This window comes from Mytilus californianus, unplaced genomic scaffold (genome assembly GCF_021869535.1).
Source record: "Mytilus californianus isolate M0D057914Y unplaced genomic scaffold, xbMytCali1.0.p SCAF_7, whole genome shotgun sequence".
NCBI lineage: Eukaryota > Metazoa > Mollusca > Bivalvia > Mytilida > Mytilidae > Mytilus > Mytilus californianus.
In genome coordinates this window covers 55,024,689-55,051,254 of record NW_026262723.1, presented here as the reverse complement: position 1 = coordinate 55,051,254, position 26,566 = coordinate 55,024,689, and the positions used below count along the sequence as shown (strand labels likewise).

Here is a 26,566-nt window from a genome sequence, read left to right as displayed (position 1 = left end):
GATATATTCCGAATTGATGTACGAATTGTCGGAAACAGGCAGTCATTCCTGCCTTTATACTAGGCATGTCGCAGTCGTAGATATATTATTTCATGCTTGCATCACATAGCCATGTTTCTTATACGAATGGATGAAGTGGACGAAAGGAAGCACACTGAATGCTAAATACTATTCAGCTTGATATCATTAGAATAAACATACAAATAAAATACAACTCGCTTAATAAACATGGTAAACTATATATGTTAATTATTATAAAGCTTACGTACAAAACTAAACAAATTACGACCACAAATGTATTATATTTTTGTTAATTATAATCCTGTACTTTACAATGTAATCCTGTTCAAATAGGTAATCTAAATAAATGCATCGTAAACTAGTCTACATTAACTATTAATAGTCATATACCTATTTCGATACTTTAAAGTTCAAAACTCATTAAAGGAAAAGACACATAAGGACTTATGTACTACAATATGCACACCAAGAAAAACTTTCAATGCAAAATCATTAAGTGTAATATTCAATTTCCAGCACTTGGAATATGAAAATGTATTTTAGTATAAAAGAAAAAAGAAAATACAAAAAATCATGTAATTGTGAGTAACTATTATAGGGGTGATAAGGATATCTGACATGTGACAACCTCGATAAAAAGATGGTAATTATAATGCAGGGATTTTCTTTAACAAATTGAATTAACCTTGAGTAACAAGTTATCGATACATGAAGCAGCAGGATGGTCATCTGAAGCTATGTAACTTCTATCGACTAATGTATAAACATGTATGATTCTATAAAAATATGATCAAGAAGTAATCCAATTAAAACCAATAATTACCGAGTCTTTTGTTTACGTGAACTCATTTACAATGAAACTGTCAAAATATCTTGAAATAACGTTGACCAAAACATGAACAATGCATAAAAATCGGTGAAAACATGTATGAGGAGATTCGGTAAAAATGTAGACTGATACAATTGTGAATTATAACAATCATTGAATAATAATTGAAAGTAAATTCATTACATCCCTTAAATCGGAAACGCTTTTTGTATTGTATCGTTGTCTTTATATTGAGTCGCATGTTTCCGTTTCATACTGCAGTTTGAACTTTAAAAGTGTATTTAATTAGAAAGTTCATGTTACAAATTCCATGTAATAAGTATCTAAAAGAATCACCAATTATTTGTAAAGGTTACACGAAACGCTGGTTCTACTTCTTACTGATTAATGTACAGATCTCTGTCATTTTCATGATGTCCACTTGTAGAGGAATTAGGGACATTTGTCATGTTGTAATAATTTGCACATTCAAACGAGTCGTAAGCGTGGTCAGATAATCTCGAAGGAATATTTGAACATTCATAGACGCCAGTCTCTTTAATTCTACTTTCTTGTCCTTTTCTCATTAGGGACGTTATGTTTTTCGTCACACAATCACAGCCATTAGACCTAAAATAAAAAACACTTGACTGTATAAACGATAGGTAAATCCGTATTGAAGGTTGTTGCAAATCCATTAAATTATATCAGTAACCTACCCAACTGTTCACGTCGCTGTCCAAGATACAGTACATGATCAGCTCCTGTCTGAATATATTTTGTTAATGTTTTTGGTTTTTAACATGTTTAAGTGGATAATTGAATTGGGGTAAATATTTTTCAATCACGATTAAATTCATAAACAGAGTTTCTGACATAGGGCAATTAAAAAACTGCGAACTTGATGACCTATTTTCGAAAAATAAACATACGAACGACATAGATATTGCTTTCCATCTTAATAACATAAACCAAAATTCATACAATGTCTCATACATTTCTTTTTTTTTTATTTTCACTTGATGATATATTGATGATGTTCTAATTCTAAATACTTATCCTCAAACTAAAAAGGAACGTCAACATGTGTGACACACATTCTCCGTAATCAATTAAGTGTTTTAATTGCGCATTTCGAGATTACCCATCATCGTGAGTGCTCGCAACTAAAATATGTGAAGGCAACGTTTGCAAAGATTAACAAAAATAAAAACCAGCAAAACCGAAAAGCAGATATTTCCATGAATTACAGTCTTACTTTTAATTTTTTTCTCAAACAGTTTACCCCAATTGAGTCATAAGAATTCACTAAACAAGGAATTACGTGTGTCTCCTCTACGATCACATTCAGTGCAAGCTCTATAAAACTCATCAAATAAACCAGGTTTAACATTTTGTAAACCAGATGCGCGTTTCGTCTACAAAAGAATCATTAGAGACGCTCGAATTTTTTTTCAGGTTTTGTCAAATACAGCTAAGGTAATCTATTTCTGGGGTAGAAAATTTTCAGTATTTTGAATAATTCAAAGTTATGAAAACAGTTAATTTATAAATATGACATTACTAATGATAATTCATGTCAACACAATAGTGCTTATATCTGGGCTGGAAATTATTTCCATGTTATATCGCCTAGTGACCAGTGTTTAGTGTTTAGTGTAAAAATGAATAAAAAGATTTCACTGAACCGAAGGGGGACAATCTTTAAATATAATTTTGAATTTATGGTAAAAAAGTGTGTTGAATTGCTTTTCTTCTTTTATTTGAGGACACATTAAAATCAAACGCGGTATTTCTTATCATTTCTTAAAGCTTACGCTTTTCTTAAAATTATTTATATGACTTTAATAGTTGAAATTATTTTAAATTTAGTAACAGTGATACAATGTCCCTCGCATCATCAACATGTTAAGCTACGCAAAGGCTATTACATAATGTAATTTGTTTTCACGTACAAGGATCGTTCAGGTGTCAAAAGATATTGTTCTTGTTGAACTTTGATATAATTTAAACAATCTTTCGACAGGAAATGTAGACGTGAGACAACTTATAATTCTACTTTCCATATTTTTTTTCATTTTCCAGTGTCATAACTCCCTTAAAAAAGTTGATAGGCAACTTTGCCTTATATATCAACTATCAAAATTTTTTTTTCAATTGATGAATATATAGTTCCAATTTCAATCTTAAAATTTGTCTCATATACACTGAATATGTTTTCCACATCAACATTATTTTAAAGTGTCTACTGATATTTCTCCAAGATAACACAACGAGAGTTAATTGATTCAAGCATCTTAAACTATATCTTTAGGCTTTCAACGAAACACAACACTTACACATCAAATAAGATTGAACCCAGATGGAAGCATAACAAGCATGCAATAATGAAAACAAAATGATTATTTTGGGATTCATGCAGTGACATTTGAAATACATCTGTTATAATTAGATTCATATTAATATTACAGTGAATATTTGAAACTAAAATGTATATACGAAAAGTAGTTTACCTTCTTAAACGATATATCAAGAAGACCGATGTGATTGTAAGTAATATGCCTCCGCTAACACCAGCAGCTATTCCTGAAAGGAATGAAAAACAAACCTTTGAACCTTAAGATGAAAGGATCTCAACTCTTATTGAAATTTCTTCCAGAACTATATTATAGTTACTTAAAACGCAGAACAACTCAAATCTCAATTGTATCTTATACTTACAAAAATTAAGTCGATTTTTTTATAACAAAATATAATATAAGCATGGTACATGTAGTAAAGATAACACTTTATACATTGTATGCGTGCGAAGCGATTTTCTGGATTGACCTTTATCAGGAACGGTCAAACCAAATATTTGCAAGCCAATGATGTATAAGAACCGTTTATGTTATCAAGTTATCAATAGTAGCAACTTTGATTTGTCTTAACGTCTTGTGTTTTGGTCCACCTTTACCAAATTACGTTGGTTAATGATACTGATCTTACTGCATTTCAGTTTCACAAATTAACAAGATCCTGTGAAACCGACATGCAAATGATTTTTTTTGCAGTAAGATCAAAATCATTAACCAACGTAATTTGATTCATTGTTAGGTTTTTCGAAATGATTTCTAGGCTGAAGTCAATGTTTTAACTGTTTTCTTCAATTCTGAAAGGCAGGTAGCGAAATCATGGTTAGAATTTATTCCATGTTTGGTCTGTATGTCTAAGTTCACACGTGTCCCCTATCTTTAATGCAGCATCTATATCGACGATTCGTCCATAACTTGTGATAAGTGTGCACCATTTATGAGCATCAATATATATATATGTATCATAGAGACCACTAGATATATGAATATCCAACATGATAGTGCCAAATCAACCAATCGTCAAGCTACCCTATTCTGCAGTAAAACATGAACTATATGAAACAACATTCATACGTTCAGTATTTATTCAAATTTAATTAGTGGTATGAAAGAATTAATGTGTTATATATTACCAATGATATCAAATTGGATAGACGACTCAACAGGTGTTTCCTCCAATCCCTCTGTTATATCTGCAAATACATACATAAATACAAAAGTAAATATACTGCATTAGTTTTGTTCATGTTTAAACAACGGCGATGGTCTGTACTTGTTTACATTCTTTTTTGTCTTTGCACATAGTTGTCTCATACGCAACCATACTAAATCTCGTTATCGTTATACAATATATTTGTGAGGACCATTTTGATCTTCTTGGAAGTAATGTATACTTATCTGATAATTGACGACTTTATCCCAACTTCCTGCTAACATACATTAAATAAATCTTTACTATGATATATATATTAAGTTCAAAACAAACGTTTATATAAAATTATTTCTTTTTGTTACGCATAACTATAATATTGTACAGCTTAAGTGGTTCTTTTTCAAGTAATATAATTATATATACTTAACTTAAAGTGTTCTTTTAGGTTTTAACATAATCAAATATTAGAGTTTTTATAAACTTGTATTTGTTTCGTTTACCTTAAGTTTTCTATTCGTACAGCATCTATGAATTGTCATTACAATGCGTTTAAAAACCCACTAGAAGTACATTTTCAAATTAAAGATCAGTTAACATGTTCTTGGTTTAATTTGCACTTCTCATGAGTGCAAATTGGAACCACACTTTTTTTTTAAAAGGTAGAATCATCAAATTTGCCAATAATGTACCTCTGGGGATAGGTAAAACAATACAAAAAAAAATTTCGTGTGGCTCGCCTGGTTCGGCAACTGGAGTGAAAACAGTGACAAAATCCAGTAGGATATTTTTTTCTCCCATAGGATTTGTTAAAATCCTACAGGATATTTAAATCCTGTAGGTTTTTTTTTTCTCCCATAGGATTTGTTAAAATCCTACAGGATTTTGAGAAATCCTATAGGATAAAGTCATAATCCCATAGAATATTTTTGATATCCTACAGGATATTTAAATCCTATGGGATTTATAATCCCTTAGGAGAATAAAAATATCCTACAGGATATATTTTCTCCCTTAGGACTAAATAAATCCCTTAGGAGAAATAAAAGCATTTCCTACAGGATATTTTTTTTTCCTATAGGATATTTGTCTAATAGATATATCCTGTGGGATGAAAAATATCCGATAGGATTAATAAAAATCCTAAGGGATTTTATTACAGAAAAAATATCCTGTGGGATAAAAAAAAATCCTAAGGGTTAAAAATAAATCCTAAGGAGAAAAAAAATTCTATGGGAGAATAAAAATCCTATGGGAGATTAAAGCAAATCATAAGGGAGAAACAGATCCTATGGGAGAAATAAATATCCTATGGGAGAAAGAAATATCCTATGGGAGAACAAAACCAAAGAAAAGAGAATAATTTTTATATGTTCTGGTACTAAGTAAAGGTATTATTTTATTTGACCAAATATCCCCAGATTTCATTGTTCAAGAAATGTAAATTTTACTACCAATGACACATATTCCCGATTATTGTACTTCATGTCGGGGTCTTGCATGTCAGTTACTGCTACTGGTCCTTTGTTATTTTATGTTTATTATTGCCATTTGCGTAGTTTCTTCTGTTACCTAATCTAACATCGGACTCTTGACTTCTTTTCCCCTGTTTTATGCAGTGTGGGTGTTTATTCCTCATTTGAGCAAGGTATAGGGGCAGGTTGAGATATCAAAAGTCATAAATTACATTTTGTCGCCTGTACCAAAGCAGAAATCTTTATCCTTTGTTAATCTCGTGCGGTTTTTTTTCTGATTTAATTTCAAAAGCATGTTTTGGTGTTTAGTGTAGCAACCATTTCGCTGAACTAGTATACATTATTGTTTAGTAACCAATAGAGGCCCGCTTCCATTTGCGGGATTTTCTCTCTGCGTAGAGGAACCATCAGGGCACCTGTACTCAACCCTGTTGTTATACTGAGACAAGACTGTGACACCATCTAAACCAAAACTTAATCTGTGAAAAAAAATCAGAGGCAAATTCAACCAACACATGGTGTTAAGGCTAAGAATAACACCAGTTCTTTATTGAAAGTAAGGGCAAGTCGGAAATATGCGTCCAACAGATCTATCCAAAAAAGATTTCATTGACAGACAGACAGACAGACAGACAGACAGACAGACAGATAGACAGACTGTGTCGTTTCTATAATCATGTAATGATGATCTCAATATGTTTTAACAAAATTTCTTATGAATACAATGTGCAATAGTATTCTAGCATTTTTCAAATTTAATGTACATGTATAATTGGTTAAAAAGTAGTACTGAAAAACATGTGCAACACAGGCTCATTATACAATTACATAAACAAAAACCTTTGAAAATCGTATATAAGTGGGTTTTTATTTTATGAAGTATAGGTAGCGTTCCATGAAGATTTATTTTAGGTGGAGATGCCTGAATAGTTTTGCCAGTTACTATATTTCTTTGTCCTCAATATGCATGTAGTATTTGCAACCGAACATTTACATTAACTAACAACAATAAATCCTTCAACAGAATTTGATAACCCACATTTTGTAAAACTAAACACTATATGTTTTAAAGAGAGTGTGTTGCTCACCTAGGTCTATGTGCATCTTCGACAACGCATACACCAACACGTTAGACTAGAATATTATTCGTGACTAAAATCTGTTCTGTTTTTTTTTGAAATTATATTGCTGATAATTTCACAAAAATGTATGTACTTGTTGATCATTGGTTTATACAGATAGAAAGTTACGGAACTTATATAGATAGTCCCAATTTAAAATATATGTTGAAAATAAAAGAGAAAATAATCATATAAATCGCATACATTTTGCATATTTCTGTACATAATAGGAACGGGTATACGAAATTTTCTCAAATATTGTAAGTGTAAATACACAAATGATTTGGTTTATAAATATAAAGATAATAAATACACACATCTTATAAGAATAAAGTCTCACCAACTATAGCATTTCATATATAATTGTCATTCTTGGTTGAAATAGTGGAAGGAGTCATTTAAAAAATGTACATGTACGCTGTGGTTAGTAGTAGTTTCCTAGAAAATGTGCATAGCCGCATTTGCATTGTTCACACCATAAATATGTTTCCAGTCTATTTTTCTACGCCTACGATAGTAGAGGGGCATAATGTTTTCCGTTCTGTGCTTCCGTTCGTTCGTCCGTTCGTTCGTTCGTTCGTTCGTCCGTCCGTTCGTCCGTCTGTCCCGCTTCAGCTTAAAGTGTTTGGTCAAGGTAGTTTTTGATGAAGTTGAAGTTCAATCAACTTGAAACTTAGTAAACATGTTCCCTATGATATGATCTTTCTAATTATATGCCAAATTAAAGTTTTGACCCCAATTTCACGGTCCACTGAACATAAAAAATGACACTCCGTGTACTTTGGACACATTCTTGTTATATGTTAACTCAGAGACATATATATAATATATATATCTGGTTAACAACAAAAAAATAGTTTAATCATAGAGTCAATGTATGATTTCAACTTTTCTAAAAATAAAAAGCATTGTTCCGAAGGGGAATTAAAAAAAAAACACTTCTATCGACAGTTACAGATAAAAATGTAAATTTACAAATAAAAGTAGTTTCTGGATGTAATTTTAAAAAACTCAATATTTATTTTAGTGATCAAAATTGAGTAAGAATTTAAACCATTCCGCATGTTCTGTATTCCAAATTCACATTTTATTTTCAGACCGAATGTCAATGAAGATATATAATTTTTGTAGGAAACATATTGACTATCAAATTGATTTGAATTTTCAGTGTTTTTACTATGTATTAAATCATTGAAATTTTAAAAATTCAATACGGTTTGTCCAATAAGAACTGTAGCCGATATTAGGGAGTATTCTTTGAATTTCATGGATGTAATGAATTGTTTTTTTTTAAAAGTTAAGTGATATTAGTTGAGAAAAAAAATCTAGTCAGAAGTCCCCTCACCTAAGACCCCTCTTAAATCATGAATGGTCATGCTTTCAAATCGGGAGTTTCGTTGACATGGTACAGTCTGTATAGGTAGTGATTTACCTTGACATTTCCGGGTGTTACATAGCTTAATGCATGTTACCTGTAGATGAGGTCTTACGTATAGAGGTTCACGTTAATAATGGTGCTTAAAATTGTTTTTTTAAAATCATGTTATTTTTCTCTCGTGTAAACAGCCAAACTCTTATTATAAAACTTGATTATTGGTGTTCCCAAGATTATTTCTTCGTTTTTAAACTAATTAGATAGAAAAATCATTTTGGTTTTAATATCTTCTTCTTTAGATTTATAAATTTAAACATTATTTATCATTCTCATAACTTCGAATTTATCCATCCTACATGTATATGAAATACATGTTCAAAATCATTTATTTGGTAAACAACGGACCTAACCCTAAATTTGATTTAATATTCCACGGCGATCTATTTGTATTTGCCACCTCCTTTAATATGTATTTTAACTTTGTGTATTAAACTCGACCTTCTATCTTATTGTCCATTCCAATTGACAGTCACACCTGCCACGTGTGCCCTAGAGGCCCGGCTAATTTCCGATTTGTTAATTACCTTATACCTTGTTACAAGCCTTCCACGAGTATTGCCAGAGAATAATACACACATCGCATATACCTAGTCCAGAGACATTATATGTCTCTGCCTAGTACAAGCGTAGATAGCAAAAGGCCATTAAGCGTACACCTATATATTGTCTTTACAGTTTAAGTTATTTACTTTAATTAGTTCACCAATATCCGTCGGAAAAAGCAAATATTAAAAAAATATAAATGATTTAATTTTTGTGCTGTAAACAAAAATAAATTGAAACGGAAACGGTAAATATAGACAATTATATCTCATGAATGTACAAAGTAGCGTCTGACTGTTCATTTTATTTCTAATAGCCTGGGATCCTGGCTCACTGCTCGACAGTAGACGAAGTATTATATTCGGTCAGGATGCCATGCTAATTTTCTTAATATCGGATGGTAATTAGTTATCAAAATTAAACATTTGCGCGCTTATAATTATGTTAAAATATGATTAAAGACCAAGGGCCTGTTTATCGAATCGGTCCTAATAATTTCTTAGGACAGATATTAGGATAAAGTTAGCACCGACTGAAGAGATGTCTCAGCATGCAAATCGAAGCTATCTTAGGATTATCTCAGCTAGGATGTGCTAACCTAAGACTTTAAATGATTGTACTTTAAATACAGACATGCAAAACCAGGCCCTAGTTTCACAAAGCTGTCTTAGGACATATCTAAGTTACAGATATATATATATAGAGACCACTGTGGATAGTAAACTTGAAATTAATAGTAAATAGCAAATACAAGTTATTTGTAGAATATTTATGTTCTTATAATACAGAAAAATGCTAAAATAATTGAAATTAATAGAAAACGAAAAAATAAACGGATTTTGGAAAAAAGGGGAAGGGCCAAAAAATATTGTCCTGTCCCCAAGTACCTTTGATTTCAGCTAGGAGTTTGAGGGCTTAAGTCACTTTAACCGAGATGGAAATCAACATTATTTGGGGCAACAGTAAATGACAAAGGACGTATATTTCTAGCTATACATATGCCCAAGTCCTTCAAGGATCTTTGAGGGCCTTATTAATGCTACAAATGTAGGCATTGTTGCATGATGTGATGCTTAAATATGAAGATAAGAATAAGGATCCGGAAATCTAGTTCACAATTTTAAATCACCTTAGATATTTTCAGGGGACATTCATAATCAACTAAAGTTAAACCAGGAATCACAACATAAAGGAACGACTATTTAACTTAAAAAGTAACGGGTTCGGGTTGTTTTTTTTTCCTAAAAAATATATTCTGATCCCCAATTTAATGCAAAAAAATATTGTGGCCAGGAGTTGAAACTAGAGGCTCTAAAGAGCCTGTGTCGCTCACCTTGGTCTATGTGAATATTAAACAAAGGTTGCAGATGGATTCATGACAAAATTGTGTTTTGGTGATGGTGATGTGTTTGTACATCTTAATTTACTGAACATTTTTCCTGCTTACAATTATCTCTATCTATAATTAACTTGGCCCAGTAGTTTCAGAGGAGAAGATTTTTGTAAAAGATTACTAAGATTTACGAAAAAATGGTTAAAAATTGACTATAAAGGGCAATAACTCCTAAAGGGGTCAACTGACAATTTCGGTCATGTTGACTTATTTGTAGATATTACTTTGCCGACATTTATTGTTTTTTACAGTTTATCTCTATCTATAATAATATTCAAGATAATAACCAAAAACAGCAAAATCACCTTAAAATTACCAATTCAGGGGCAGCAACCCAACAACGGGTTGTCCGATTCATCTGAAAATTTCAGGGCAGATAGATCTTGACCTGATAAACAATTTTACTTCATGTCAGATTTGCTTTAAATGATTTGGTTTTTGAGTTAAAAGCCAAAAACTGAATTTTACCCCTATGTTCTATTTTTAGCCGTGGCGGCCATCTTGGTTGGTTGACCAGGTCACGCCACACATTTTCAAAACTAGATAACCAAATGATGATTGTGGCCAAGTTTGGTTTAATTTGGCCCAGTTGTTTCAGAGGAGAAGATTTTTGTAAAAGATTACTAAGATTTACGAAAAATGGTTAAAAATTGACTATAAAGGGCAATTACTCCTAAAGGGGTCAACTGACCATTTCGGTTATATTGACTTATTTGTAAATCTTACTTTGCTGAACATTATTACTGTTTACAGTTTATCTCTATCTATAATAATATTCAAGATAATAACCAAAAACAGCAAAATTTCCTTAAAATTACCAATTCAGGGGCAGCAACCCAATAACTGGTTGTCCGATTCATCTGAAAATTTCAGGGCAGATAGATCTTGACCTGATAAACAATTTTACTTCATGTCAGATTTGCTTTAAATGCTTTGGTTTTTGAGTTAAAAGCCAAAAACTGAATTTTACCCCTATGTTCTATTTTTAGTCGTGGCGGCCATCTTGGTTGGTTGACCAGGTCACGCCACACATTTTTAAAACTAGATAACCAAATGATGATTGTGGCCAAGTTTGGTTTAATTTGGCCACGGAGTTTCAGAGGAGAAGATTTTTGTAAAAGATTACTAAGATTTACGAAAAATTGTTAAAAATTGACTATAAAGGGCAATAACTCCTAAAGGGGTCAACTGACCATTTCAGTCATGTTGACTTATTTGTTAATCTTACTTTGCTGAACATTATTGCTGTTTACAGTTTATCTCTATCTATAATAATATTCAAGATAATAACCAAAAACAGCAAAATTTCCTTAAAATTACCAATTCAGGGGCAGCAACCCAACAACAGGTTGTTCGATTCATCTGAAAATTTCAGGGCAGATAGATCTTGACCTGATAAACAATTTTACTTCATGTCAGATTTGCTCTAAATGCTTTGGTTTTTGAGTTATAAGCCAAAAACTGCATTTTACCCCTATGTTTTATTTTTAGCTGTGGCGGCCATCTTGGTTGGTTGGCCGGTTCACGCCACACATTTTTTAAACTAGATACCCCAATGATGATTGTGGCCAAGTTTGGTTTAATTTGGCCCAGTTGTTTCAGAGGAGAAGATTTTTGTAAAAGATTACTAAGATTTACGAAAAATGGTTAAAAATTGACTATAAAGGGCAATTACTCCTAAAGGGGTCAACTGACCATTTCGGTTATATTGACTTATTTGTAAATCTTACTTTGCTGAACATTATTGCTGTTTACAGTTTATCTCTATCTATAATAATATTCAAGATAATAACCAAAAACAGCAAAATTTCCTTAAAATTACCAATTCAGGGGCAGCAACCCAATAACGGGTTGTCCGATTCATCTGAAAATTTCAGGGCAGATAGAACTTGACCTGATGAACAATTTTACCCAATGTCAGATTTGCTCTTAATGCTTTGGTTTTTGAGTTATAAGCTAAAAACTGCATTTTACCCCTATGTTCTATTTTTAGCCGTGGCGGCCATCTTGGTTGGTTGACCGGGTCACGCCACACATTTTTAAAACTAGATACCCCAATGATGATTGTGGCCAAGTTTGGTTAAATTTGGCCCAGTAGTTTCAGAGGAGAAGATTTTTGTAAAAGTTTACGGACGACGGACGACGGACGCAGGACGACGGACGACGGACGCAAAGTGATGAGAAAAGCTCACTTGACCTTTCAGGTCAGGTGAGCTAAAAAAATGGGGATTCTGAATCCATATTTTCCCCATAATTTATAGTGATAAATTTTGAAAAATAATTTGATCGATAGCATTAACAAACTTAAAAAAATCTCAATCAGACAAAAAAATCATGACCCCTTCCCTAGCTTTGAAGTTAAAAAGTTGCTCTCTAAATGAAATTGTGAAGAGATATATCATGTTAAGGAGGGGTATTTGCGAAAAATACCAGTCGAGAGAATGTTAGATTTCGCGAGCCGTAAGGCGAGGGAAATTCATTCTCAAGACTGGTATTTTTCGCAAATACCCCTCAAGAACATGCTATATCTGTTTAATTACACCGAATGCTAACGTACAAAACGCATTGATGATAGTGACATAAAACGCATTGATGATCGTGACATTACAAGCGTCTAGTCGGATAGAGTATTTTTTTGGCAAATACCACGGCAGAGAGGGTAAAAAAGGCATATCCTTTTTGCATATACCCCGGCGCTGTTTAAAAACGAACGATATTCATTTGGTAAAAGTAAATTGGTGAAAAATACACTGGCTATCAACCAATCAAAACCCAGGATTCTTACATAAGGTGTAATTATAACAACTATATCACTGCATAATCATTATCCCGATTAAATCGATATTTGGAATTCATGTTTATAAACTTGAAACGATTCAGTAAAATGACAGTATATTTAAATTTATTAAGAATAGATTACGTTTGCTTTCGATTTTTAAACGAAATGAAATCAGGAAGTGACAAGGGGATAATAAATTTAGAAAGAATCCAGATTCATTTACAGATTGGTGTTTAACAAAAAGGCGGGAAATTATCAATTTTTAAATTGAGTTGCTCAGTAAGAAATATTTTTGTGTCTCTCGTTTAATTATATACTAAATGATTTCGTATTTAACGTTTTAGTGTCTATTAAATTTTTAAGAATACGCTCCTGCATGCGTAGAACATGGTAAAGAAAGCACCTGTTTGACTCGTGAACATTTTTTTAAACGCTTTAAAGTTTCATCTTTGTGATCGAAACTGTCGAAAGATTCTGATGACAAAATATATAAAATGTGACTCAAATACAAGGGACCAAATGATATGATATAATTGGCACAAAGGACATGAAATATAGGAGTAGACTATTTTAAACATGTTAAAATAAATAATTCAACATTTTATAATTACATCTTTAAAAACTACAAATTATTTATTTAATCTTTTATCGACACGTGCCACATTCAATATTGATTGTCACCTGTGTAACCGATTGAAATTCATGATCATTCAACCAGGTACAGTTTATTACGTCTAGGTTAGTCTATAAAAAGGTATATACTATGAAATTTAGAGCAAGGGGCTTGCCCCGAGCTCTTAATTTCATAGTATATACCTTTTCATAGACTATCCAATTTAGCACATATTTACAACTCGAGTAATCTTTTAATTGGTCTATTGATAGTTTATTTTGGCTGACTACTTGTATCACAGGTGTTTGTAAAACGGAGCTCATTAACGAAGTTTTGTAAATCTACTCACTAGTATCATTGTAAAATATGTGATTTCAAAAGGCCCTTGACTCCAGAATGAAAAGATGGTAGCTGCTGGTGTAAGTATGTATATTGATATAAAGTGGTGTTTCACTATACATGTTCTTCTTACATGGTAAGATGACCAAATAAATTGACCAAAAGCAGGCAATAATTAAATTGCAGTGGAAGCTTTACATGTTTTGAAAACATTTTTTAATTTCACTAAAATCTAAAGCTATAATAAATTTGAAACATATAGATAGTTTGTCCCCATAGATATAGTCTAGCAGATAGGCATTAAAAAGCAACTATCAATAGATCAGAGATTATAGGTTTTGTGTGTTTTTTTTTTTTTTTTTTTTATTATTTCAAGGTAAAAACTAAAAGATTTATCAGAATATGTTTATATATATAATTGGCACATTATCTTCAGACATAATCACAATTTTTCAATTCATGACATCGTCCTGAACATGCATGAAATATTTGCCACTGGAAATTAAGCAACCGATAATCAATAAATCAATCAATTCATGACGAAATAGATCACCTTCCTTAAGAAAGTTTAAAAAATTATCACCAAGTTGCTTTAATTTCCCTTCACAAGGTTTCATAGTACACACTTTTTTGTGTACAAAGTAATTGCATGGATGATACATTATTACATTATCATAATTTTAAGATATCGTTGTACTCTAATCAAGGTATAAAGAACCATATGTATTACCCTTTATTTAAATGAAAGAAATAGCAATTATCAAAAACATTTTTTAGATCCAAAGATTTTAATAGCAGGATATTAAAAAATCAACGTGAAAACTAATTACAAACTATTTAATTTAATTTGGAACACAGCATTTTATTTCAAAACAGCCAGCGGCAATTTTTGATTTAAATATCTTCATTATGATACAATGAAATCTTACCCTTGTGGTCATTCATGTGTAGTTACTTAGTACACGGGAAAAGTATGTACTATGAAAATTAGAAGGCAAATATAAGCAATTTGATTGGACGAGAAGTTGTAAGTATGTGCTAAGCACATGTATACATACAGTTTGAGCATGTATATGTTATTTCAGCATGTTCTAGTTGGGGTTTTTTTCACGTGTTTTGTATATGGTTTATAAAATAAAATTATTGATAAGGTCAAACGAAAATAAAAACAAAATACTCTATTTATCATAAAAAGCTTCACAAATTCCACTAAAGGTTTAACAAACTTTTGACTTTATACTTTTCTTAATAATGTTAATTTAAACTGCGAAAGAAAAAAAAATGAATCCATTTATCGGTAAAATACGGACAAACGAAATTGTAAAAATATCCATGATCTTTAAAATTAATTAATATATATTGATTCTAGTTTATAAATCAAAGGCGATCCCCTATTACAGCAGTATTTGTAATTTAAACTAGTTTGATGTCGCGCAAACCTTTCCCTTACCTGGGATAGTGGTGTAACAGTACAACCTGAGAACAAACTAAAAATCAGTTGAAAATGCTCCACTCATCATGCATACCAATTTGCAAAGATACAAAAAGTTTTAACACTATGAATATATAATATAAAACTGTCTTAGAAAATGATAATTACGTTGAGTAAACTTGAGCGGGCATACTTAGCCCTATTTAAACTAGAATGTATTCAAACGTAATTCTACATAAAAGACTATGATATTTTGTAACAGTTGGAAAAAACAAAAACAAAACTGAGCTCCATTTCATCTTTGACTGCCCTCCATATATTGATTGTCGAATTAACAAATTAGCAAAATATATAGTTAGTGCATGTCATATAAGACGTCAGTTGCTGTATGACCCATAACATTTGAATTATTTCCATATTCAATCTAAATATTTGAGAATTATTTCAATTATGAATCGAATGAGATATATTATATATGTGGAGCAGGATCTGCCTACCCTTCCAGAGCAACTGAGAGCACCCCTAGTTTTTCGTGGGGTTCGTGTTGCTTAGTCTTTATTTTTCTGTGTTGTGCTTTATGTACTATTGTTTGTCTTTTTCTTTTTTAGTCATGGCGTTGTCTGAGTATAATAGTCCCAGATAAGATTCATTGAACACGATGATTTAGAATTTGTACTTTATCGTGTGTCACGTGCCGGTTGTCACGCGCTGATTAAAGAGTCATTTAACTTCAAGATCAAAATATCTATTGATATTAAATTTCATATCTATTGTTTATATGCTTATATCTTCTTTTATCCATGTTATTTGTGTTCCTAAAACATCGTTCAAGTGACCTTAGTGTAAAAACTTTGTTCTTAATGCACTAAGAAGACTAAGTCCTTTGCGGTATTTCTATACACTGCTATGCGGAGTCGTTCTTTTTTTTAAAGATATTTAGTCAAACAAAATAATTTTTGGTAAAAATAAGTTCCTGTAAAAAATGACGGTCTTGTTATCATTTCACTTGTCTCAGCTTAGCTGACACTCTGTTATTTACAACAAAAGATTATAAAGATCACCTTTGGTTGGTGTAGAGGTAAATTCAAGCTAATGCGACATTCAAGATGGGTTTTTTTTCTTACGGTTCATTAAACAAGAGGGTCTGGATGGGGTTTACAGAATAGAGAATAATGGATAAAAAGTGCCGAATAAAGGCAAATAAATATTGAATACAGAAAAAAACGAAAAAAAAATAACGAATAGAGAATGATAAAGTGCTTATATATAAAGAATAAAGAAAAAGACTGAAAAAATAAAAGAATACAGTGTTGAAGGACCCCCATACAGACCCTCATAAAATTGACACAAATTTGTACATCTATTTAATTTTCACACCTAACAGTTTCTGGGTATATACACATGGTTGTAAGCGTACACCTGCAATGTTTAAGTAGATTCGAAAATTTTAATCTGGTAATTGAGATTAAATACAAATAAAAATATGGAGATGTTTAATATTTAAAACTTTTTCCAAACGTGTACAATTGGATGATATTTTCTAACATATTTGTGACTTTTAGCCTCATAATATCAAATATGTGTGGCTTTTCCCGCATCATATATGTAATTCATGTATAAGTAAGTAAATTGTAAGTAAATTGTTTATTATAGTGTCATGGGTAAATCAACATAAATATATAAATTTGTATAGAATATAATTACATATATAATACACCCGGCCCAATGGACCAATAAGTCACCTTTTACTTTCCATTCAATATAAATGTTCCAATGTCACGTGTTAATTTTCAATTTAAATTTAAATACAGATAATTATAAATTAAGAATTAGCTTTTGGAAAAGTTCATATATTATTCTTCTAAAGTTTGTGAAAAAGTTTAAGAATGTTAACGAGAGTAAACTGTTTGTTTTCTACGGAAAAGTGACGCTGCTAAGTATTTAGCTATTTTCCTTGGATGGTTCACCATTAGAAATGTTAATTTTTCCTGGTTATCTAGCTGCATATAGTCAGGCACCATTAATATCTCGCTAAAAACAGTTTGTCTGATATAGACAAATTTTTTCCGTATAAAAGAAATATTTCTACTCTGATACACGTTTTTGCATTTAAAAGTCTCATTATTATATGGTTGAGAAATATCGGGTAGTTATAATTTATTATTTGTATAGAATTAGTAAAGATTAAAGAAAAAAATTAGAAGATGCACCTTAAATACTGTATTTTGACTTCGATACATATCTTAACTTGTCAAGAAATCCCCTTTCAAGATATCTAAGTTGTTTCGGAATTGTTTCATGTTATTAGATTTACATTATGCGTTGTGCATTTTTACGATTATGAAGAAAAAAAAATAAAAACTCCCTTTCAATGCATTTTTATACAGTTTCTTATAAGATCTTGGCCTGTTATATATATCTTGCATGAAGACATGCTTCTCGTATTACACTGCACGCACGGAGTGTTATACAAACATGTTTTACGAAAAAAAAATTGACTATTAGAAAAATACCCAAATATGATGAATTACAGAAACTGAGAGGAAAACGGAGATAAACTCATTTTTCAGAATTTATTTTAATTCCTTCAAGACTTGTAATACTGGGCCCGTATGCATAAAGTTAATATACTTACGTTAAGGTTTGTTCCGAACGGGCGGATCTTTGTACATGTCCTACGATGAATTAGTACTACAATTGGAAATCTTTACTTAAGTGGTTGTATGCATATCAGCCCTGGACAAGAACAATTTTGATAAGAAATAAAATTTCATTATACGAGATTTAATTTGATCATATGAAAATCGTATTTTGATAAGTACAGCAACAAATACATGTACAGATCAAAACGGGTCGTCGATACAAAACCAAATCTTGCTTCATGAAAATTATGAGAAATTACTTCTTCAAATTTTATTTCCCTTTTCAAACTCATTCGATGAATTTATTACTGGACAATAACGAGTTAATTTTAAATGGGGGAATAAATCTTACTTAATGAACTTTGAAATATTTCAGAATTCCACTCGTACAAGAAATGTTTTACTGGACAAGAATGAGTTTTAATGGCGCAATATTTTTGTTTTTAAATAAAATTTGCTTATGTAAGCTGCCTATTAATAATGTTCAACTCTATCAGGAGTTTCAAGAAATATAGGCGAAAAAAACGATTAAAGACTATACAAAAAACTGTCTAACTTGCGAATAGATATAGGAAGATGTGGTATGGGTGCCAATGAGACAACTCTCCATCCAAGTTACAATTTATAAAAGTAAACCATTGAGCCTATTTTGATATTCTATATAACAAAATAGTGATTCTTTTTGTAGATTTAGAACTTTGAACACAAACATTTCTATTGAAACTGGTAGATGGCAAAATAATCAGAGAACATTTAATTTGTACTTTATGTAATTCCGGTGATATTGGCGACAAGTTTCATTATGTTTTAGAATGTTCGGCAATAGGCAACAGTAGACAAACGCTGTTAAAACGGGGTTCTGATCTTCAAGGAAGCCACATTTTATAATGAATTCGATCTATATTTTTTTAATCTTTTCAAATGAAATAAATTGAATGGAAAATTTTTCGACTTTGTGAAGATTTCTCAATTGGCTTCAATTATTACAAACAAAACGAAAAGTTTATTGAACATTTTTGCAAAAACAATATATGTTTATTACTTTTCAAAGGAACCCTTTTTAATGGTTTACCAAGTTTACTTGTATGTGTTTATTACGATCGCTAATCACAGTGACACTCCTAATTATTAAAGATCAAACGACCTAATCAACACGATAATTTGTATTGAATATGATCATCTGTCGTGCATGACATGTCCCAAATAACGGCTCGTGCCGATAAAAACTTAAATAACTTCTCAAATATTGAATTGATTTTATCAAAACAAAAAATATAAGATCAAAAATTAAATTACCTATCGAATGCATATCCTTAACGCTCACTAAAACATCTTTAAATGTCCTGGGTGCATTTTTTATGTCCTGAGTGCACTCAGGAGGTCCTGAGCGGTATCTAGACGTACCGCTAATTAACCCAGCGTAGACAACTTATTTAGCAAAAGTTAATCGTGCATGACTAATAACACATGTAGCACTTAGAAGCAGGGGGTCTTAAATAGGATCGGGAAAAACAGGCAAGTGAAATACCATAATTTCAAACATTTAAAGTGCCTTTGATTGATTATCTCCGGTTATATCGATAATCTGACGGTATTAGAGTACAAATCCAGACTTTGCTTACATCAGCTTCATCTGAACTTTGGGGGCATTTATCTACCGTTGAAAAAAGGGGTAGGTTGGGGTCGTAATAGCTTACCGTAAGGTTTTAATCATGGTTTAACTTTATTTTAGTGACTTTTATCCTTGCCAAAGATCAATCTTATTCCAAACGGACGTAACTTTTCAGCAAGGTTTACTGTCGAGCAGGAAAAGTCAAGAGAGGACAATATTTCTATACTCAAGTCAACCCTTTGGGTTCGAATAAAAGGGTATAAGGGGAAATATTGATGAGACAACAACCCAACGACCGACAGACAATCAAGACATTTATATATAATTAGAGTCAACATGCAGTATTTTATAATATAGAGATCCCTATACAAAATATCAAGCTAAAAACCGCCCCATGTATAAATAAAGTAAGGAGCTAATTTAATATTACCTATCATTGAAGATATCCCAACAGGCACAGCAATATTTTGTGTGGATGAAAAGTTTAACCATCCCATTTTTTAATCTCTATCAGTGGAAATCAAAACAGGTACATGAAATAAAAATCAGTACAAGAAATTTCACTATATATTAACGGTAGAGTAGATGATGAACGTGGATCTTTGTTTATAATCATTAATGCCACTGGCTTAGCGGAGGAACATCAAGTACACATTTTGACGTCTTTGGATTGACCAGGCCGGGGTTCGAACCCACGACCTCCCGCACTAGAGGCAGAAACATTACCACGAGAAATCCGAAGCTGTCAGAAAATAGAATATCATACCAAAAAACTAAAGTGCAATAGAACTCTCTCGTTTATTTAAGCCAGCAAAAAGTATTTATTAACCAGTTGATATCATTGAAAACTTCACTTGAATATCGATGGTCGATTTCAGAGTAGATTTCATGCATGCACGCTTTCTGTACATTATGTACTCTTGCAGCAATTATTTGAGGGATCCGTGTGTGGCCAGCTGTTGCAAGGCTAAATTTCTGTTTTTATCCAATATACCCTCATTTTTCAGTGGCATTCCAAGTTTTATGTCCATCCTCACAGTCGACCTTTTAATTTTGCTCTAAAGGGCCTACCTATTGTATTTATAATTAATGTGTTCTCGTTATGAACATGCATAAAATATTTGCCACAGGACGTAAAACAAACAACTTTATCTAACAACTTCACAAATAATTCCTTGTAAACATTATACAAAGGCAAGATATTGCACAATGCTATAAAGCAATATTTCCATGTATATGTTTCGATAATTATGGGAACTTTAACGGCCTTTTTTCAGTTATCTCTTTGAAAACCACTACATGGATGAACAGTAATATCTATTTCTTTTTTAGATTTTTTTCTTTCGTTCTTAGATCTATTTAACTGTTCACGGTCTATCATATAAGATTATGTCAATTTATTATGGAACTAAGACATGTAAGAATAAATTTTCAAAGGGTGATTTCTTAGTTAAGACATGTGAAGGAAATGACGGAAGACTAAAATAAAAGTGTTTATTTTCATGTAATACAGTGTATTTCAATTTAAGAACGATTGTCAATCTTGCCAAAATATCTCATCTATAGCCACTTAAACCTTCATAAATATATTACATTTTATAGGCCTTTTCAATACGATTTTGTTCATTGAAGTTAACAGGCACAGTTTTGAATTAAGACAAACAAACAAAACAAAATGTATTAGTCAATCCGACTGGACAGAGAACATTTATTACTTTTTGCATTTGCATGTCACGTAGTGCAGGCAAAAAACATAATCAAAACCAAAATGAACATTTATCTGAATATTCTCAAGGACCCTATGCATCTAGGTCTGTTTGATTAGAAGTTGTGTTACAATCTGTTTAAATTTTTAATTGTTGGAGGAGATTTCCTTAACTGTTTTCGTATGATCTGGTCTTTAAAATTCCAAGGTCGTCAATAACATGCATGAAATATTTGCCACTTAACGTTCAGCAAATATCAATGAAAAGAAATCCAGACATGAAACGGAAATTACCGAAAATAACCATTGGATATATTGCATTATCGACAACTTTATATGATATTGAAATGTCATTCATTTTGTTTAGTACGATTCACCAATTAGAATGCAAAAATAATGATTTGATACAAGTAAATCATTTCGGAATCGCTGTGATAAATATGAGACTGCAATCCAACAATACAAACTAAACTGTTGTTATTGTCTTAATATCTTTCCTATTGATTTGTGATGCTCCTTAGTCTGGACCACACAAATTATTTGCATTGACAATCGTTACAGTATTGCAAACGTTTGTAAAATACCAACAAAACTGACAAAACAATCTTAGATGACAAAACGTATCCAAATTTTATCCTATAGGAGAAAAAAATAATCATATAGGACAGAATTTATCCTAAGGGAGAACAAAGTATCCTACAGGACAAAATTTATCCTAAGGGAGAGAAAAAAAATCCGGTAGGAGAAAAAACATCCCACAGGACAAAATAAATCCCTTAGGAGAAAAAATATCCCTAAGGGACATTTGTTTCTGAGAAAAAGTCGTTTATAATAATCCTATAGGATAAAAAAAAAACCATCGGATTTAACACTTTTTTTTTAAATCCTACAGGATTTTAAATCCCGTAGGATATTAATTTTATCCCATAGGAGATAAATTTTCCTATAAGATATATTAAAAATGTCCTACGGGTTTATGACTTTATCCTCTAGGATTTCATAAAATCCTATGGGAGAAAATAGTATCCTACAGGATTTTGTCACAGTTTTCACTCCAGTTGCCGAACCAGGAGAGTCACACCAAAAGACTTTTTGTATTGTTTTACCTATCCCCAGAGGTAAATTATTGCAAAATTTGATGATTCTACCGTTAAAAAAAGTGTGGTTCCAATTTGCACTCATGAGAAGTGCAAATTAATCCAAGAACATGTTAATTGCACTTTGATTCCGCATTCGAGTTTTTATTTTCAGTTGCTAGACTGTTCTTTGGTCGGGTTGTTGTCTCTGTGACACATACCCCGTTTCCATTCCCTATTCTCGAATCGACTAACAGATGTTTCAACATCCTTATTGGCAATTTCTACGATTTTAAGTTTGACTACTTCCTAATAAAATTTTAAATCGCGGACAGTACGATGTGATATGTAATAAATTTTCATATTTACAAGATTTGTAGTTGAAACTTGGTTTTTTTTCAAACGGCATGTAAAATATCATTTAAACAACTCAATATATCGTTTAAGGTTTTGAAGGTCTAATAAAATTGTCTAACACTCCAGACAAGCTTTTTGTTTCATTTAACAGTTTTCAGATAATTGTGTTACAAGGAAAAGTATTCAAAGCATTAGTTTGCAACTGAATAGCTATAAATGTCCGTAAGTATAGAAAACACTACAACACGGGTAATTAAATTACTACTTTATAGTAAATCGAAGAGTACCCTAGATGAATGAAGTAAAAACACGTTATTTGCTAGCAAGAAAGTGATATAAACCGTTTTAAACCTATTCAGACTGTCAAGTCGAAACACTGTATAAGATTAAATGTTAAAGGCATTCGCAGTTTTCTTGCACGTCTAATGTCTAAGAATATTTTCGATTTTTTCTTTTTGTTTATATTTCATCAATTTGGGGACTGTCATTGTAATTATGAAAGATCAAAAGTGTAACTATTACCTGAAACATTATTCGGGGTAGGTGACATTACAAATCCTGTTGATATGTCTGCCAATAAAGAAACAAAACAAATAAATGAATGAATACACATGAAATAAAAATAAATGCGTAGTACAGCGCAACTGTAAAAGTTCGTTTATACTGCAGAATGATAAGGAAACACCCCAATAGGCTTTTGTTTTTTTACAACTAATCAGGTTTGATTATTTTTTAATAAAGATTCATTTACAAAACACATTGATAACACGCCACAGATGCTCTATTTGGTTGTCAAAATGTAAAGAACGCATTAACTTCCATGGAGGTGATATAATATGCTATTTCAGATCATATATGCTAGTATTCATGATATTTCAGATAATGTAGGCTAGTATTTGAGCTTCGAAGGTCAAATATTGGCTTCTCGGCTCGAATAATCGGACTGTTGCCTAATAACAAAGGAAGAGGTCCGTTATGAATCAAATAAGCTTGGATTACTGCGGTTTATTTGGATTCCTGTAGTTAACATCGTGGTTTGTATCAATAACGTTACAGATTTGCATGAATACATTATGTATATATAAACTTACTTTAACGATTTTTCTTACTTTAGAATAAGGGAAGTTGAATATTCTATGATGTCTTTTTACGACCGAACATCCAAAAAATCCAAGGTTTTAAGATCCGGTGTTGTTTCCAGATTCCGATGTTTAGTTTAATCACATAAACCTTTCGTATTGAACGCTGTGTATGTTTTAAAAATAGACGTTTTATCAAAATAAAAGTTTACGAAAACATTTGTGAAAACAACATCATATTTCCGTTGACAATTTTGTTCTGCTTAACATCAAGAAAAAAAGGTAGAATTTCTTTATATACACGAAGGAAACGGATTAACATCTTATAGTAATACTTTCCAAAAATGATTATTCCTTCAGGTTATTATAGTTCATTGGTGTGCATAAAAGAGTGCAACAACATTATAATATAAAATTTCCGTGATGTTGTTTTTCTGCTTGTCGATAAGTGTCAGATTATTATTTTGCCTAGCCGAAGGACAATAAAGCGAAGGCTTGAAACTTCCGACTAGGAATATTAAGTATATATATCCATGTATATTTTTCAATAGATTTATTGTCACAAAACCCCTTTATTTGTGAACAAGGTAGACACTTCGTTATATAACTTGCAAACAAATTTAACATTGTTTGTACACTTTTGTTTTGTTCAAATTGCACATGAAAGTAACTTATCGAAACTGTTTTAAACATGTGCAAAGGTATGCACATTAAATATTTGCTTCTATTGTAAGACCTATGCATCAATTGTATAATGTACAATAGCAATAACGAAACACCCGTTATGTTGCATTGAAACGGACTTTGAGTGTACATCGTCCGAAACGTTTACGTGGTTTAGTTAGTCAGTCACTAGGGTGTATGTCGGTCTCTTTGAACATAATCAAATCAACAAACATAAGATTAATAAATGAAAATTAAATCAATTTTATAAAACAAAAGCTACAGATTTAGCTAGTTGTAGATAAGTTTAGTAGATTGTGATTACCCTATAATACAGGAAATGAACGCAGCATCAAACATACAACCGAACAACTATCGCAACATTTTGCACGCGTGAAAGATTTTTTAACTACTGCATGTCATTTCATAATATACTCCTCCTCCAAGTAACTTATTTTAAAACTAATTGATGATAAAAAGAATAAAATCATCTTTTTGTACTAACTTCATCAGATCGTCCTAGCGAGCTCCCTTGTTTTCCATGACGTCGGTAACAAACACATAAACATCATAATTCTATACATTCCAAGTTTTAAGGAAGACTGGGGGTCAATTAGAACACATTCATATAATCCTGTAGTAGTAAAACATAGCTTAAGACAACCAAACAGATGTTTTGTAATTTATTTCCATCCTACAAGCTCTTTAGTTAAAACCTTTTTTGTTCAAAAGGCATATCATACGCATTCCATTCACTAGGTGGCGCTCCGAAAGATTGACAACTCTACTACTTTTGAGATAAATTTAATGCTTACGGTATGCATAATTTTCAAAAATAGATATTTCGATATGAAGCAAGTTATAAATATATAGATGAAAGTATTTTTTTGGATTGCTTAACGTAAAGCCTTAATGTTCTCAAAGGAATAATGAAAGAAATATTTTATTCTGCTAGAATTTTCCCTTTGTAATCAACCCTTCCAGCGAGGTCACATTTTATTTATTTCTTCATGCTTTCAAGCTACTTAATGTGTTGTTTTTTTTTTTGCTGTTTCAGTTGAATGTTTTCTTATCGAAAAAGCGGAATACGGTATAAAACTATCGTTTTAGATATTCGAAGATCTAATAAAATGTTCATTTTATAGAATTCAAATAATTGTATTACAGGGTAGAGTATCCATAACATTATTTGCAACTATATAACTATAAACGTCTGTAAGTATTAAAAACACTACAACACGAGTAATGTTATTACTACTTTATAATAATTCAAAGAGTACTCGAAGGGACTGAACGTAATTAGAGTACCATGTAAGAAATCGTCATTTGACAAAAAATATGATATGTATTACATTATATCCATACATTCTGTTTTTGTTTTTTTTTATGGGAATGGATTAGGGTATTTTAACTGTGATATACCTATTCAGACTGTAAAGCCGACGAACTGTGTTAGAATACACGTAAGAGGCATTCTCAACTTTGGAGTGTACTTGTATTAACGTCTAATGTCTTAGAATATTTTTATTTTTGTATTTTTGTATTTTATTCTATCATTTTGAGGATTGTCATCGTAAATGTGAAAGATCAAATGTGTTACATAGTATATTTGTACCTGAAACATAATTTTGGGTAGATGGCTCCTTAGATCCTGTTGGTATATCTGCCAATAAAGAAATGAAACAAAGATAGAAACATACAAATAAATCAGTATTTTTTAAAATCAAAATCTAACCTTTTATAACAATTTGGTTTAAGTGTGAAATATCGTTTATATTTCAAACTGAACTGAAGAAAATCAACAATACATTGTCTCGATTTTTTAAAATGAATCAACCATGAAATTCATTTAATAAAGATTAAAAACACACATTTTTAACACTTCATAGAGGCTGTTTTTTAATTGTTAATATGTAAAGAACGCATGGACTACAATGGAGGAGGGAAATATGCTCATTCGGATGTTATA

The 26,566-nt window shown here is 31.4% G+C and overlaps 1 protein-coding gene across 1 annotated transcript in view; it reads right to left on the bottom strand.

Annotated features, from left to right (window-relative positions):
- Positions 1–223: 223 nt before the first annotated feature.
- Positions 224–26,566, bottom strand: part of LOC127709446 (uncharacterized) — a 36,341-nt gene continuing 9,998 nt past the window's right edge. The window contains exons 4-8 of the mRNA XM_052215001.1: positions 26,213–26,260; positions 23,378–23,425; positions 4,317–4,376; positions 3,343–3,415; positions 224–1,459 (exon numbers count right to left, since the gene is read on the bottom strand). Coding sequence (XP_052070961.1) covers positions 1,228–1,459; positions 3,343–3,415; positions 4,317–4,376; positions 23,378–23,425; positions 26,213–26,260 — 461 coding nt within the window. The 3' untranslated portion in view covers positions 224–1,227. The remainder of the gene's footprint in view (positions 1,460–3,342; positions 3,416–4,316; positions 4,377–23,377; positions 23,426–26,212; positions 26,261–26,566) is intronic.